Here is an 18,163-nt window from a genome sequence, read left to right as displayed (position 1 = left end):
GGAGTCTCATGTAGCCGATGCGAGAGAAAGCATCCATCCTCCACCTCCTCCACTTTGACCCGAGCGCCAGCTTCAGGTGAGGTCATTAAGACTGGTGCCTCCACACCTGTGCCAGTCCAGAACTTTCCAGCTATGGCCTTTAACACCATATTTTGACAGCAAGGCATGGGAGGAACAGAACCATCCTGCTGAACGGACACAAAGACGGAGGGCTGGCTTCGGCCGGTCTTCTCTGGCTGAGGCGTTCCTGCGAGATCCCCCTGTCGGCATTCAGACATCTTACCTGTGGTGAGCTACCATCTGTAATTGACAGCTGTGAGGATTTGGGCTGTAAGTCCTGCCTGTTGCTCGCGTGGAGAGACAGCAGCCAGGGGATTTTGATAAGGTGAATGATTTATCTGCTTCATCTCGGCACACCGGCTCCACATGCAGATCGTCAGCAAGCTCTGTGATCACCCCCCCCACACACACACACACACACACACACACATTCCTCTCCCCACACCACTTCTTCTTTTTTTATAGAGGGTATAAATAAAGCAGGTGAATGCTATAGATCAAAACCTCATGACCATAAAGTCAGACACCCTGACACTCGCTTTAAGTTGTGTTTGCTTTCAACCACCCAACCATTCTATCTTTTTCTCTCCTCATCCCTCTCTCTTCCATCACCTCCCCCCACCCCATCATCTCTCTTGGCTCACCTTTCTTACATAACAGATATACTGTACTACAGAGGGTGCATTAATGGAATTTCAGAAATATACGGAGGAAGAAATGAACGGTACATCCTTGACTTGCATTTTGGATCCAGGCAATCAATAGGAATGAAATTATGAGGCAGTGAAGCGAGTGATTTTAATCTGGGACTAAATATCCAGCAGTGGATTAGTCTGGGACGGTTTCATACCTCCAGTGTTCTTCATGAAATATGGATAAAAGTGTGTGTGTGTGTGTGTGTGTGTGAGAGAGTGAGAGAGAGAAAGAGGGGATTATGAAAAATAAGGCATTTCCCTCAAAACCTTTCTGTTGATGTGTGAGTGAGATGAAAAGTTTCACTCAGAACGGGCAGCTGGAGAATTTCTCGACGCGCTTTGCATAGCAGATGCGCTCCCCGTCTCCCAGACACAGGTTTGGGCACTAGATTAATTAGAAGACCCCCTGGTAGGATACCTTTCAACACTGACAGGGGAGGTTCTGAAAAAGCCTTGTTTTTCCTTCCTTTGCTGAGTGTCACATGGTCATTGCTGTTGATGTCGAGCAAGAGATTTTTGTGAAAGGGAAAACCCATTAGTGGGATATGTGTACGACTAATTTACATACGGCAGGCGATCATTAATGTGACATTGATACAACATTAATGCGTGTGTTTTTGTCATTATTATGTCCTGTCTTTCCTTAAGACGCAAATAAGCTTTTTTTTTCCTGTCCACAATACCACTTCCACTAGAGAAATACACTTAAGACAACTGAACAGGGGAAGGACACAAACACACATTTAGTTTACATCTAAAAAAAAAAAATGTACCCCAAGGAAGGTACAAGAATGATAAAAAGGAAAACACACACACACAAACACACATTGACACACACACACAAACACACATTGACACACACACACAAACACACATTGACACGCACACACAAACACACATTGACACGCACACACAAACACACATTGACACACACACACAAACACACATTGAATGTATTTGTGAATATATCAGTAAAGATTAGCACAGGCAACAGGGACCCCTACTCATCCATATCAGATAGATAGGCATCACTCTTGGGCATTGACCAGCCTCGCCTGAACCCGGTGGCTACCATTCTACTGCCGCTCTGCCTTAATAACCACTTTGCATCATGGGACTGTGGAGGCTCTGCCTCACAGATAAATTAAATGCAGTTGTATTACCTGGTGCGTGTATCAGATAAAAAGTAAACATATTCATTCTGACAGCAAACAAATTAGTAAATGAAAGAAAAGCAAACCAACAATGTATTAATGTTTTACGTTGAAATTATTTGATTAAAATATGTTGATTAAAAACAGCAGATGTTGACCAAAGCACTGCATAAAAACATCCCGCTCCTGCAATCTTAGCCATTTGGCTCAAGTGACATTAATGCTAATATGATTTTTATGCTAATATTGGATAATCAGCTACTATATCAAGGGGTTCGAAGTGAGCAGGCTTCCAGTTTCTGCCACCTACACAGAGTTTGACTTTGATTTTAAGTGAACAGAAGGCCTGAGAGATAAACTTGAGTGAATAAAATAACATGAGTCTGTGGGGAACATCGATAATGCCACATCCTGGCTAGGTTCATAGCATAGGAAGATTTGATTGTTCGGTTTTTGGAATGGAACAACAGACCAGAGCCTTTAAATCAGTCACAGACTAAAGTATGTTATTACGCATCAGTGTTGTCGTGACTTTGTTAGGGTTGCATGTCTGAATGTGTCACAATGAAAACATATTAACATGATGGATTAAAGTAGTACAAGCAATGAGAAATTAATGAACTTTTTTTGTCTTGTGCAATGCCCTTTGCACACTGTTAAGTGATTAGCCTACCATAGGATTCACGACTCTCTTCGTGCAAAATCGTGCTCTTTGAATTCTAATCGATGGAAGATTTAAAAGGGCACACTGTGCTAAGCAGATGATAGTAGTAATCAGGCAGCAATTACAGGCATAATTTCGATTTCAACAAAGGTCCTTAGGATGTCTGTTACAGGAGGCACTCGCTGTTTGGTGTTATTTCGCTTGTTGTTCGGTGCAAATTGTTAGCATACATAATTTCATTTAATGCCTCAAGGAAAAAAACTGTTCAGTAAACAAGCTCGTCTGGGTGGCTGACAGAGTCGACCCAATTATAAAATATTTTGACTGGGTTCTTTCTGGTAAAAAAGCTAGAGAGAGAGAGAGAGGGAGAGAGCTGTAATGCACTCATTCGGCATGCGCCTGGAGAAAGCTTATCTATGAGCTAATCTGAAGAAAGTAAATGTAGACAGTTGGAGCACAGAATTGTAATAAGGAGAGCAAACCCTCTGCATCACGTCGAGCCAGTCTCCATGCGGGTCAATTAAAGTTATCCCCGTGACTACGCATCCAGCTGATAATCTGCAATTTAGGGCTGGTTCACAGTGTCAAGACCAAGGGCAGATAAGGCCGCACAGTTACTCCCATCCAACTGGCTCAGGGATATGTCTCTCTCTCTCTCAGTCTCACAGTGCCTTGCAACTCTTGAGCATTTGTTTGATTGTTTTCTGTGTGTTGCACAGAAACATTTCCTGTGAAACAAATTTCAGAGCATATATCAATTGACTGCAACATTGAAATGAGTCCAAATTGCGCTGCTCCTTTGCAGTAATTTCATACATCTGAAAACTGGGTTATTTATTCTCCCCCTACTAAATAACAACAACAAAAACAAAGAAAGACTGTAATTAGAATAGTCAGAAATTATAGACGTCGATCCAATGTTTGCTAGTGCGAACAATTAGTCACCTAAACAGCTTAGCATTTAAACAGAGCTTCGTTAAATGGGCTCTGCATCATTGGTTAACATCATTACTAACTCGGCTCCCAGTTGGCTCCATGTAGGCCTAGTCAGTCGACTCGTTTTTACTGAGGCTCATTTCGGCGGCAGGCACAGCACCCCCTCATTTCAGGGTCCTGTGGAGCTTGGTACCGGCTTTACCTCTCGTTCAATGATCACTCAGCTCACCAAGGTCGCTGGAGTGAACTGCGTGTGATCAATGGTGCGGAATCGATAAATTAAGTTCAAAGAGACTTCATGAAAACCAACTGTCTGTGCAGCTAGTTGAACTGAACAACACACACAACCCAGGTTACACAAACAATACACTACTCTTGTTTCAGCAGAAGACTTAGGCAGATGATTAATTTAGGTAGGTAGATAGGTACACTATGCAAGATTTTCACCTTAAAGGTTATTATGCAGTTTCAGGTATTTTTATATTACAAGTTCGTTTACCATCAAATTGGCTTTGTAACGGTTATATTAAGGTGAAAATCTTGCATAGTGTACCTTTAATATAACCTTTATGAAGCCAATTTTATGCTAAACAAACTTGTAACAGGGAATCGTTTACCTAGCATATCCATACAGCATAGCCGTAGCGAATTGCTAACGAGAGAACCAGCCATGCAACTTCAAGAATAGTCAACCCAAGGACATCTCGCGAGAATCGTGAAACATTACCTTGTCAGACATAACTCTATGGAGATAGTTTTTGCCTGATGTTAATCCTTCGCCCAAACACAACAAAAACATTTTCATTGTGAACAGGAGGAACAAGCAGCAAAATAAAATATAAATATAATATAATATAGTATTATCATGACTCTAGGGGGAGCTTTACAGTCGACAAAAATACCTGAAACTGCATAGTATACCTTTAAAGTTGACTGGTGTTTAGCAGACACTTATCCAAAAGCAATACCAAACCCGAGCCAATCAGTAGGAACAGAACCAAACCCGGGCCAGTCAGTAGGAACAGAACCAAACCCGAGCCAATCAGTAGCAACGGAGCCAAATCCGGGCCAATCGACTGTCAGACGGTGATGTTACTGCTGCTTCACTACGCCCACACTTGAATCTACTGACGTATGCAACTAAACTGTCATATACTGATTTCATATGTGACAAACAATCAAAAACACTCTTGATCTCAGGTGAAAAAATATACTATGTTTTATGCCACTCACCTGAGACAATGTGCTAATAATATGTAAGTTATGGGATATCCTATGGGAGCTCACGTGCTATAGCTACACCCACGTGTGATGCTTGGGATAACAGTTCCTCCTCAACATGATGTAAATTAATACATGTCAGTGCACCAATATTGTACTCACATGTACCCATATATTGACTCACACAATTATGATTTATAGCATCTGGTTTTATTATGTTGTTAAGGGTAGACGTGGTTGAGGCATTGTGAGGTGGATGTTACAGCACTCAGAGATCTCAAGTAGCAAGATGGGTATTTATTTTTCCCAATTTTATTTCTTAAAAATAGTTAAGAAAAGGTTTAACAAAAACAAAATAATAATAATAAAAAAAATACTTTCAATAAACAAAGCAAACTGACATGATAGTCAAAAACAATAATTCAATACCAAATTTTGTCGACAATAGACTAATTGCAGTCAATAACAGTTTGAGCACTAGACTTACGTCTCTTCACCATTCCTTCCCCAATAGACTGAATCCCCCATGATAAATAGGCCTGAACATTACCTTACAATTGGGCCAAACCAATATAATAAGCATCAGGGGTGTTTACAGGCCAAAATATAACTAAGCTAAAAACAGCACAAAATAACACATTCTAACTAACTAGAAAATAAATTAATACATTTAAACTTAATTGCTAATGTTTGGCATAACCAAACAGTACCCAACAGCTAAATAATATTTTATTACATTTTAATTACAACACGGGTGAACTTCCGGTTAACCCAGGAAGTCACAATATGTTTTTAAATGGTGTAAACGCGGCATTCACTCCTTTACAAACAGAAGAAGACGCGACAGTGGAACCGGTAGGACAAACATGTAACGACGTGATAATGACATTCTATGTAATGACTAAAGCTAAATAAACGGCATAGATATATATACTGACTAGATGTCGCCTTCGGCTTCTCAGCATGCGTCAACACCGCCGCCATCTTGTAGCGGGGATCTGAAGCTCTAAACTAGTTCTCCCATATTGTCAGTGTTACCTATTTAGCGACGTTTGGCCATCCCCAGCGACAGAAACCCTTTTTAGCGATTAGCGACAAATTTGGGAACTTCTCACAATGATGGCAAACTCGGTTTCGTTGTTGTTGAAACATAAGAAAATCACTTTTCTCATGGCTTTGTCATTTGTGAATTAAGCTACATCTCGTTTGCCCATAGCATTGGCCCATGATTAAAAAAGTAACGACTGGCGTATGAAGTAGCAGACCACGCTAAAGCACGGAAGTAAATGTTCTACAGATCTACAGCAACTTCTGGTAAGATTACAACTTACACGAGTAAACGATACGAGAGGTATGTGGCCTCAACCAGAGCCTGTCTACGGAGAGTCTGTTTACTTTCATTGTATCGAACCTGGTTGCAGTTCACTCATTGTTCCTCTAGGGTCCGCCGCTAGCTAGTGCAGAATGAATGGGAGTCTATGGGGCTAGACGGGTAAAATGTATCTTTATTATCGTCAAAAGCTTAGTTTTCTCTAGACTCGACCATAAATACATACCTGTCAGTTGGAACAACCCAAACAACTAGATAATTGCTTGAGATTTTGACGATTTATGGTGATTTTATTTTCGCTAGATCTTTGCTCAGATTGACGTTAATGCATTATAGAGGAGTGGGCCACCGCGGCAAGATGGCGTTGGGTTGACAGAAAACACAGACACATTCAACAAACATTCAAGCAGACATACATGCAGTGTTTTAAATGAAGGCAGCGCTATGCTGCCGTGACGGTGGCTAATCGCCCCGTCACATATGTACAAATGATAACCGTTAGATTCCCATTCTTATTGTCCTATTTCTTATGGCCATATTGGGGTGCTGTTGCTTCCACAAATGGAAGATCATGCCCCATGATAATGAATAGATCTTCTGTGTGTAACAAGAAAACAACATTAAACACTGTTTTGGCTCTCCATTTCCAAATAGAGGGAAATTGTGTGAAGAAAGTTTTTAATACATAATTCATGTAATATTTTTTTTTTTCAAGGTATGAACCACAGTGTGTGTGTGCGTCTAAAAAAGCGCAATAGCCCACAGAGTATCTTATCACCCAAGATGACTCCGAAAACTTGCAGGGAGACGATGATATCCCTCTGAAGAAAAGTGAATTATATGTGGGCAAAGGGAAAAGGAATTGTCTATCATTACCATTGCTGTCAGACTCGGTGAAGGAAAAATGCCCTTGATGAAAACGTACACAGCTCTCTGTCAGACGATGACGGCTACTCCCCTGACCTTAATTAGCTGTGTTCGTGAAACCACATGAACCCATTAATGTGACTTAAAGCATATCCATTTCATTTCCCGCCATTTGTACAGACCCCTGCTCTCCCTTAATGAGAGAGAAAGAAAGAGGGGGGGGGGGGGGGGTGAGGAGGAAAGAGCTGAACAAGGAGGAATATGGGTGGGACCGAGAGACAAAAGAATAGAGAACCAAAGAGAGAGAGAGATGGGAAAACAGATGGAGAGGGAGAGAAGAAAAGAGATAAGGAGAGATAGAGGAAAATAGACAGAGAGAGGGAAGAAGAAAGATAGGGGAAAAGAGAGAAACAGAGAGAGAGAGTAGCCAGACATTTTGGCACACTGATGACCGGAGGTATGGAGGAAGCAGGATGACCAGAGACTGTCTCATCTTTGTCATCACAAATTGGTCTGTAATCAAGGCCTCTTGTCTCCTCACTTCCTGGCAAATACATTAGTATTCCTTTGAACATCCTAATGCCTCATCAAGGATAAATGTTAATTAGATTCGTTTGTAAACTGGATCACGTTGACGGTGCACTATTTATGAGGATTAAATGCATGACGCTCTACCTCGTTAAATATTAACATTTGTTCCCGTTCTTTATTTTTTCATATTGGAGATTTGTTGTCTTCTTCCTGTTGGAGGGCTTAATCAGCCAGAATGAAAGGCTGTTTGAGTGTTTCTCTGTTTTACCCTGTCTGATGTGTGTGTGTGTGTGTGTGCATGTGTGTGTTTCAATGTGTGAGTTAAACAAGGTATGAGTGAGAAAAGAGCCATAAATGACATTATGAAAACTTTCTTTCTGCTGTTTCTGAATATATGAGTCAATGGCATATGCTGTTGTTTATCTCAGGCAGTGTTTATTAAAGGTGCCATGTGTAATGTCCGCCAAAAATCAATTCATACTCCACATTCCATAAAAGATGGGGGCAGTATACCTCCAGAAAGTGAGCTGGTTTACCCTAGAGTAACAACCGAGACACGTGTATTGCAGTTTGGCTGGCGGTTATGTTGTCCGCATACTGCCTCCCAAGGCCGAAACTGGTATTATGACACCTGTCGGACTGTGGCTAGTAATTTAGCATGCTAATTCAGGTTGATATCTCTGCAGCACTATACCTTGTTATTTTTTTAATGACATCATCACCCTTATTTCTTCTCATTCTTTTGATGCGTGTAGCTCATCTTTTGGATATTTTTACCTCAATTCTTACACATGGCACCTTTAAGGTTTTGCACCTATGTCATAATGTCATGTGATCGTTTGTTTACAACTAGTGGTAGGCAAGAATGGTAGGCAAGGCACTGCAGAGAGTGGTAGGCAAGCCTACAACAGTCGGGTTGCATAGGCTACACATAGTTACAAATAGCTTCAAAATTGAAATTTTAATATCAAACATTGACCGGGATGCCGAATACTTGTGTAGGCCCTAACAGTTGGTTTTACAATAAGAAGCAAAAAGGCGACGAACAACCGTTTAACCTACCTATCCTAGTGGTTGTGGAGGATGATCGTTAGCAGCTGTGAAGTCTTTTATTCTCAAGATGGCCTAATGGTGTAGCCTACTGTCTACGAAGACGTAGGCTAAAATACACCTATCTACAGTCATCCAAAAATGAATTGCCAGAGATAGGCTATGAAGGGAAAAAGTGCAGCATTTTAAACATGGCAAGATTATTTTTACCGGAACAGTTTGTTCTAATTTGTCTCGTGAAATTCATGCTGGACATCAATCACCTATCTTCTGTCCTTCTATTTCAAGTTATCATGTCATTTGATTATATAATCACAAAATAAATGAAAACAAAATAGGCTTATGTGCTATAGCCTACAGCTCAGTTAGGCTAACTCCCGTATGTCAAAATAAACTGATTTTTGAGCTGAACTTAACACAGCAACCTCAAACACCACTGTTGAACCTAGGCTACTGCTTCAGTCATGTAAGAAATAAGCAGTTTATGAATTATCTTTACACATGACTAAAATAACAGCATATTTAAAGGCTGAGCTAGCATAACAGCCTAATATAGCCGATGCTGCAATGAACTAGTAAAAAAGTTTCATACAATTAATGAACTTTATCACTCACATTCTGAGTTTTTCTGGGTGGTTATACTGTATATCCATGCAGATCGTCTTCGAATGAGTCATCGCTGTTATATGTTATAATATGTTACAGGATTCATGACTTTAACGACATTAATGTTACATGATGCTGACTGATGCTGGCTATGTAGGCTACCGTTTTAACGTCTGCTGAGTCTACTGCCTACCAAAACCTGTCGCTGTTCAGTTCAAGTTAAATGATCAAATATTGTTTGATTTTGTGTCAACTTTGTCGATACAGATCAATGCAACAAATCAGGGCGATTTTAGCGAAATAACGCTCCTGTGACAGGCTATCAAATATTGAACAATGGGATAACGTTTCATCATCACCTTTTTTGATGCCTGAAATGTTGACATTGCTGAAATACAGAGATGTAGCCTACTGAGAGGCAGATGAGACAACGATGATCAATGGGTTCAACTTGTCCCTTGCCTAGGTGGATGTAAACAAAGCTATAGAAACTAGAATACGTCACATGAAAAACGTTAATAGCACACACAAAATGAAACCTTGACTTTTAACCTGGTGTTGGGGGTAGAGGTCGACCGATATGGGTTTTTCTATGGCCGATGCTGATCTTAAGAAATCAGGCTCAACCGATGGCCTATATATGCTGCCAATTGTTTTTGGCAATATTTGGCCGTTTTCACTCTATTTACATGATAAAGAGTAAGAAGAATATAAGAATATAAGCCTGTCCATTTTCTCCCAAGAGCAACGTTGTACTCTTACAGAAGTTTGTTTTTTCCCTAGAGCAACATTGTTGTTGTACTCTTCCAGAAGTTCTGGCTGAAGTCTGCTGGTGCGCACGTGTCACACTTGTTGCATAGCAACAACAACACTGGCCTGTTACTCTGCTTAATTATACACTGATATTGTCCGATGCCGATTATTTAAAAAATGAATAAGCTGGCCATTTACTCCACTGACCAGTGGTACAATAATCACCTGCCACTGTAACCAAAGCAAAATCAACAGCAATCATCTCTGCATGTTCTACGTCCTTTCCCAGGGAGACAGGAGCATTGCTATGTGGCGGAGAGAGAGCCTGGTGACGCCTCCTTGCATCACCACTCTGGGAGCGAGATGACAGGAGATGGGAAGCCTAAAGCTTCAGCACTATTGTTTGTTTGTGTACTCAGGCTCCCACCGTCAGAGGCGCTACCAGGCTAGCTGAGTGCTAGCTCCCGTCACCACACTTCATGGCTCAGTGGCGCTACCAGGCTAGCTAAGTGGTAGCTCCCGTCACCACACACCATGGCTCAGTGGGGAAGTGTTCTGAGGGGGAAGTGTTTGTCTGAATGTGCCTGAAGCTGAAAAAAATAATAATAAAATAACGTCATCGTGTGCCTGAAGCAAAAATGTTTGCTTTCTCTGTTTTTCGAATAATATTAGGAGCAACAACAACAAAAAAGCTTTGGGACATTCAGGTGATGATAACTAGGGTGATGATGATGATGCGGGAAAGATCAAGTGATTCAAGGTAGCTGTGTTCCGGCTTCTTCATTTGATGGCTGTGTCTGTGCCCCAAGGCACCACTGTAGAGCTGGTAGCCTGGCATGCTGTGGCATTTCTTCATAGACCAACAATAGCAGGAAAGCCACTTTTCAGAGAACAATTGGTGGGATTTTCAAGAATAAATTCAAAAACGATGAGAATGTGGAAACAACAGTACAGTCGCAAGTGAACACAGCTGAATGACAGGACATACCTCAGTGCTTTGGTGCCTGACAGCTTGCTCCTAATGAAAAGAATGACAACAGATGTTCTCTCCAACTCTCCAGCAATTATCCTCTGATTTATAAAATTACAGAATAATTGCAGATATAAAGTTGAAGACTGAAGAAAGCAGAGGGAGCTGGATCACTTCATGCATCAATGCATTATTAAGAACAAGGTGGGAAAAAACATGAACATTTAGGTGCTTTGACACTCCGTTTTGAAAGAGAAAACTCATTCATTTGGATAGACTTTTATAGTTTACACAGAGGTATTGGCAAAAGCGGGAAATCCCAAACGATGATATGAAATTGTTTCAACGCCTCACTTCCACCACCCAAGATCTAAGAAAACTGTCACCAAAAGCTCTTTCAAGGAATGTTTACTCTCTTATTTCTGAAGGTAACTGCAGACACAGATCACAGTGGATGGATCTGACTCCTTAAGCAGTTTCAACATCCTCCCGAGAATGGAACTCTTACCCGGATCCCCGCCAAATCGGAGACGGAAAAGGGTCAGACCCGGGTCGGCACCTGGCTGGAGTCAGACTCTCTCGCAGTGCGGCAGACACTCAAGGGGTCCTGAAGCCAAGCGTTGCCACCCGACGACCATATGAAACACAACACACCGCCTCTGTTTTACAAATAAACTAAAGAGACAGTGTTGTTACCGGTCTGTTTGATAAGATGAAAAAAGCTAGGAAAGGGAAAGAATAAAGTAAAGTAGGGATGACAGACGAGTGTGTGTGTGCGCGCACACTTCAGATCAATGAGAGAGGGAATCAGAAGTGATGCATCACACAGGAGAGGCGCGGAGGTGTAAGGATGGGGTGTGTTTCCCCACAGATGCCATCATCATCGCCATGGCGACCCAGCCAAGCAGGTTCATCTGTGTGTGTGTGTCTGTATTCGTGTCTGTGTGTGTGTGTCTGTATGCGTGTCTGTGTGTGTGTCTGTATGTGCGTGTGTGTCTGTGTGTGTGTCTATGTGTGTGTGTGTCTGTATGTGCGTGTGTGATCTCTCTGAATATCTCACCTCAGAGTGAAATCATCAGCACTGGCTGGCTCTACGGAGATGTATATGCAGGGTCAGTGTGGCCACTGAGAGATTAGATGGTTCTCTTTGCCGCAGTGCATGCTGGGTAAAGAGGGAGAGTGTCTGAGGGGTGGTGTTGCTTATCGGCTGCTGACATTTGCCAGGCCTGGGAGGGGTTTACTCAAGACACGGAGGGAAACGAAAACACGTTTTTAATACTGCACATATTATGTGCATATATGTGTCAAATACGATACATAGCTACTTGTGCATACATAGATAGATAGATAGATAGATAGATACTTTATTGATCCCCAGGGGAAATTCAAGGTCACAGTAGCATACAGACAACACACACACACATTCACTAACAGCAGTCGGCAGCCGTGGCCTACTGGTTAGCACTTCGGACTTGTAACCGGAGGGTTGCCGGTTCGAACCCCGACCAGTAGGCACGGCTGAAGTGCCCTTGGGCAAGGCACCTAACCCCTCACTGCTCCCCGAGCGCCGCTGTTGTTGCAGGCAGTTTACTGCGCCGGGATTAGTGTGTGCTTCACCTCACTGTGTGTTTCACTAATTCACGGATTGGGATAAATGCAGAGACCAAATTTCCCTCATGGGATCAAAAGAGTATATATACTATACTATACTTATACTTAATTGAAAGTAATTAAAAATATATACCGGTAATATAAAAAACACAACTAATCAATAAGAACAGTAGAAGATAAATATATACTAAAGTACAAATTATACTAAATAACACAATTCTTTAAAAAAAAAAAACAGTATCCACATAGTGGGTGATTAATCAAACAAGATGCACTTGCAATGACTGAGGCAGGGACTGAGCCTGTGATTCTCTGTGCATAAGGTAAGGTAAGGTGATCTGTGTGAATGAGTGTCATGGTGACACATGGTGCAAATAAGTAAGTCAAACAGGGCAACAGTGCAAGAATAAAGTCTCTCTCTCTCTCTATATATATACTGTATGTATATATATATATATATATATATATATATATATATATATATATATATATAACTATATTAAGGAAGGTATAAGTGTGGTCACAGTTCGGCTGTGGCATGGAGGGAGGGGTTGTGCATATGTGCTAAATATAGCACGCAAACAGTGAGACAGAAGACAGTGGTAAAAAGTGGCTAGTGGACAGACAGTTCAAGACATGGAGGTGGTGAAGAGGCAGACAGACTATGCGGAGAAGTCTATTTCTCCTCTTCCCTTAAGTGAAGCATTAAACAGTTCAATGGCCCTGGGGACGAATGACTTCCTTAGTATGTCTGTTGTGCAAGGCAGTGAGCGAAGTCTCCAGCTGATCAGGCTCTTCTGCTTAACAATAGTGTTGTGGAGTGGATGACACTCATTGTCCAGTCAGTTTATTCAGGGTCCTTTTGTCAGATATTGAAGTGATACACTCCAGTTCAGCTCCCACTACAGAGCCAGCTTTCCTTACCAGCCTGTCAAGTCGCCCCGCATCCTTCTTCTTTGTGCTTCCTCCCCAACATACCACTGCATAGAAGAGGATGCTGGCAACAACAGACTGGTGGAACATCCTGAGGAGCTTGCTTCACACATTGAAGGAGCGCAGCCTCCTCAGGAGGTACAGCCTGCTCTGCCCTTTCTTGTAGAATACATATGTACACTGTACACACACAGATGCACACAAAGTGATACATGTTTAATCCTGTACACACACATATCAAATACCGTACATGTGTATGTTATCATGTGTACAGACAGACACACATGTACACACACACATACCCACTGTACACACTAACATTAGTAACTCACCTCACACCTTATAAAACACCTCCCAGTCCAGCAGCACTGCTCACTGACAGAGCTCAGAGCTTAAGTTTTGAGTATGCAGGTGTTTCTGTGGCGTTCACCTAATCAATAAACACAGAAAAACATAAGATGGCGGGTGTCATCTGGGTAATTTTGTTTATCTGGGAAGTTTGGGAACGCCCTGCTGTGATGATTACGGAGTTATGAGGGCTGTTATCCACAGTGTCATTGTGCTCAGCCCCACTGTCACTTTCAATTATCGCTGCCTGTGTCTCCAAATCCTCCCACAAGCTGTTGTGAACCCCTGTCGCCATATTACTGCTTAAGGAAAATCTATACGAAATCAGGCTATTAGATTCCTTTGTGTTCCAGACAAGCCAGGGTGCAGAGATTGGAGAGGTGGGGAGGAGGATAATTTTCCCTGCTCAGTGAGTTATCAATACATGTCACATGGTGCTTTTTACCTGCGGGGGGGGCACACATGAGTGTGTGTTTGTTCAAGTGACAGAGAGAGAGGGAGAGAAGGAGGAAGAGTGGGCCTGTTTCTGTTAGCTTTGTGTATAATTGTTCTGTTTGTCAGTGTGTAGGTGTGTGTATTACATTGCATTGCCACCTCCTGAAAAAAGCGGTGATGATTGGAGACGCTCTGAAGCTAGTGGGTATACTCCCCATCCATCTCACTGGGAACGACTGGTGCATGGCTGAAATGTGCTCTATATGCCCACGGTCATTTCTCAGGGAAAGGGACCATCTGATGGGATGCAAATGTAAGCAATTGAAATATGCTGATGGAATTATCTTCAACATGACTGATTTCCCTGTGCCGACACGACCATACAGTAGCAGGCCACGAGGCATGCACTCCAAAGATCAATTTTAGAGAAAGCATCGGAATAATTATTCGGAAATCTGCTCATTATGATAAGGACACATAGAAGCGAGACTTCCTAATGCCGTGGTTAACGCAGAACATTTGGTGGAGACGGTTCTGCGTTATTTTTTCCAATCGCCCCCTATCAACGTTTTCATCAAGGCGATACAAGCCCTCCCTGTAATAGAATTTTAATATCTAAATTGCTTGACATTATATTTCCTGTCATTACAACAGCAAGAGGACGACGAATCGCAAATTTACATTTTGACATGTAAAAGCCATTTTTAACAAGGCGAGCATTTTTTTTAAAGAGGTTATTTGAAAGACAAGATAGGTGTTTTTGTAAAGTGAAGTGTTTCCTGTCGCTGCCCTGATTGAAAGTGAGCGGGATGGAGTGGAGTCTGAGTGTGGTTTGAAGATTCTGTGCGGGTAGAGAACAAATCCCCTGCCTCAGACACGCTTGTAGACTCCTGGAGTCTTCCACTGACTGCTAAAAAAAGAGAGAAGATTCTTCAGCGGCTGAAAACTCTGTAATAAAGTCAGTTTGACTGTAAGGGAGTCAAGGACGACCAGAGTGGGTGAAGCTAGAGCACCTTTTCAATCATTCACTCTGGTTTTCTTCAAAATACTGCAAAATAAATTGCAGTACTGAGTCACTGCTCAGTGCTGTATTGAAATGCTTTAAGTTAAAACAAATTAGAGGACATTTAAAATAACCGTTATTTTAAACCATACAAGATGATTGGTTGATAGTCATACTGTTACTCAATAATTTTACATCCTCTAAGCATACTGTATATCACATACAAAATCTTAACCATTCGACTTGCTGACTTTGTGAATTTGTTTCTTTCTTGGTACTTATTTTTTTACTTGTGGTGAAACTACCATTACTGCCACAAAAGCCATTTGAACATACAGTATATGTATATTTGAATGAAAAAATATTTAGGGGTGTCTTGAATTACTTGCTGCTTTTTTTAGATTTCCCTGTGGAAGCAATAGGTTAAATCGCTGTATGAAATGATGATTCAGAACATGTGCCGAGACGACGAGGAAACAGCACAAAGAGGCTGACGCTGGCACCTGGGATGGGATTACCTTCCACAGCGTGCGGAAGGACCGCCAGCCGGACCGCTACGCGCCATTTCAGTCGGCTAAAGCAGAATAGCTAACCCTATACGCCAGCGTTTTGAGCTGACGGGGGGGCTGAGTGAGAATGAGCGCTCGCTGCGAAATAATGAAATAACAGAGCCGATGCTGCCACGTTGCGTTTCTTTTGGGAGAGCAGCGGAGCCGACTAACTCGCTGAGGGAAGCAGTCAGGCCACACGTTTGAACACCTGATTTACCTTTTGCCTGTCAATCACAGGGGCAACCTGACACACGGCGCATTGTTCAGATATCTGGATCTCTCGCTCACCGCTTTTACTGTTCTTTTGTTTTTTTTTGGCGTGTCTCTCAGACATGTGCAGCAAGTTTGGGTAATTACGATACATGCCTGTTATACTGCACCGCTGCACCCTCAGCCTGTCGTCTAAAAACAGATGTCATTTGTCATCTTGACAGTCAGACCCGAGACACTGGGGATTGTGGGAGTTTCGCCGACACTCACATTTCAGATCTGAGCCTTTTTCTCTCCTCTCCTTTCCTCACTGCGGAGCACTTGTTTTCTCATTTAGGGTGCGCACGGCACGCGGAACCAGATCCAGCCAGCCGGACATCTGTGACAGAAGAGAACGCCGAGGTCAAGAGGAAAGCAAAACTGATGTGCGAGACTCTTTGTACTGTAAGACCTCCCATTGATCTGTGAAGTAAATGAATCTTGCCATCTTGACAATTCCTTGTTTCCTTGTCTTATACTGAGTGAGGTTTTTTGAAATCAAAGTCGACTCCAACAGCACATCCACATATGGTGCTGCGCCCCAGTGCAGAAAGCAAGGTCCAAAAAGACACTGTTGGTGTGGAAGAACTTAACTGGCCGACTGAAAACTGGCTTGTCTATGCCATCAAACACCTTTAGGATGAACTACAAGAGAGATTGCAAGCCAGGCCCTTCTTTCCAACATCAGTGCATGACTCTTCTGAATGAATGGGCAAACATGTCCACAGACACCCTACAATCTTGAGGAAATCCTTCCAAAAAGAGTGGATGCTGTTACAGCTGCTAATGGGTGGGGGGGGGGGGGGGGCTAGGGTGAAGTTGCCGTGGGTGTAATTGCAAATGGCCCAATACTTTTGTCTATAAGGTGTATGTGCTTGTGGATCCAGAGGGAGGCTTTTTCTCACGTATATGTACATCTCATCTGGATAAACATTGTTTTTTTTATTTAATTGAACACAGAATCTGATCATGGACTGTAGCCCAAAATAAGATAGTTAAATGTTGGCTTGGTGCTCCGGTTATTTGGTTTCAACAACACAAGTTTCCTTCAAAGGCAATGGATTTTATTGACATATACTGATACTATATGCAAATAAAAAATACTTCTATGTGTGTGTGTGTGTGTGCATGCACATCAAAGAGGGGAGTCATAGTTATAGTGAGTCTGTATCAAAGTTGGACTCTTCAGTAAACACTGATATTTTGAAGCAGATATCAAACCACAAGACCTTGAGGCTCTGTGCTATTCTGATATGGTTTTAAACCTCACCAATCCACCGCCGTTTCCATCACTTTTTTATTTATTTATTTATTTTTTTCACATCACTATGACTTTGATTTCAGCAGTGGACACAGTTCAAAGATTTTCCCCCAAATAAGAAACACTTTCATAAACCCACACTCAAAACAAATAATGAAACACTTTCATAAACCCACACTCAAAACAAATGAGTGGCCTTCTACTCCAATATCTCACCAATTACGTCAAAAAAAGAAATAAAATAAAATAAAATAATACTAAAAAGCTCCTGCTCGATGTTTAGTTCGCTTACTGCGGAACTGACCTCGTTTTGAGCTGTCGTAGCATGTGCTCACCACAGCCTCCATGCAGCTTGTGTGCGTCTGGTGGTTGGAGGGTAGGAGGCGGGCGAGTGCGAGTGAGTGAGCGAGTGCGCTCAGGAGGAGAGGAATAAGTGACCTGAACCTTAACAGGATGAATCGAAGGCCCCGGAGGAATAAACATGGGCGTAAAAGCAGTGCAGCCCATATCTGCGGTAATGGGTGGCAGAGGAAGCCATGTTCTTTCCTAACAGGGCCAAGGTAAACCGCCTGGGGATCTGAACTTGTAATTCCCTTTCACTCTCACTCGAATCATCGGTATGTGCGTAGACAGACTCTCTCTCTCTCTCCCTAAATAAAAAAAAACAAAAGGGACTCACAATGGAGGCTTTAAAAGCCTAATGGCGTCTGTTTTTGTTTTATTTTTTTATATATTTCATGGGAACATACACAACAGAACAGGTAGAGATTACATATATGTTGTGCTGATTAAATATATGTTGTGCAGATTAAATATATGTTGTGCAGAACACCGGCATATAGGTCCACAGCTACCTAGGCCAAAACATCAGAATTGTCTTTTGAGTGTTTCATAATACTGATGGCTTTGATACATTAATATCGTATGAGAAGTAA

General features: G+C 42.0%; 1 protein-coding gene and 1 long non-coding RNA gene across 2 annotated transcripts in view; both read right to left on the bottom strand.

The window, feature by feature from the left end:
• The window catches only part of unc5a (unc-5 netrin receptor A), a 169,160-nt gene extending 168,882 nt beyond the window's left edge, over nt 1-278 (bottom strand). The window contains 1 exon segment of the mRNA XM_042075476.1: nt 107-278. Coding sequence (XP_041931410.1) covers nt 107-278 — 172 coding nt within the window.
• A 5,376-nt stretch (nt 279-5,654) lies between these two features.
• Nucleotides 5,655-17,203, bottom strand: LOC121694987. The gene is made up of 3 exons (XR_006025971.1): nt 17,192-17,203; nt 16,746-16,750; nt 5,655-5,741 (listed from the first exon to the last, which is right to left on the bottom strand). It is a non-coding gene; the product is annotated as an uncharacterized LOC121694987 (long non-coding RNA).
• Between the last annotated feature and the right edge of the window lie 960 nt (nt 17,204-18,163).

The sequence above is a fragment of the Alosa sapidissima genome, chromosome 20, assembly GCF_018492685.1.
Source record: "Alosa sapidissima isolate fAloSap1 chromosome 20, fAloSap1.pri, whole genome shotgun sequence".
NCBI lineage: Eukaryota > Metazoa > Chordata > Actinopteri > Clupeiformes > Clupeidae > Alosa > Alosa sapidissima.
Note: the sequence above shows the minus strand (reverse complement) of the source record. Positions and strands in the feature narration are given on the sequence as shown.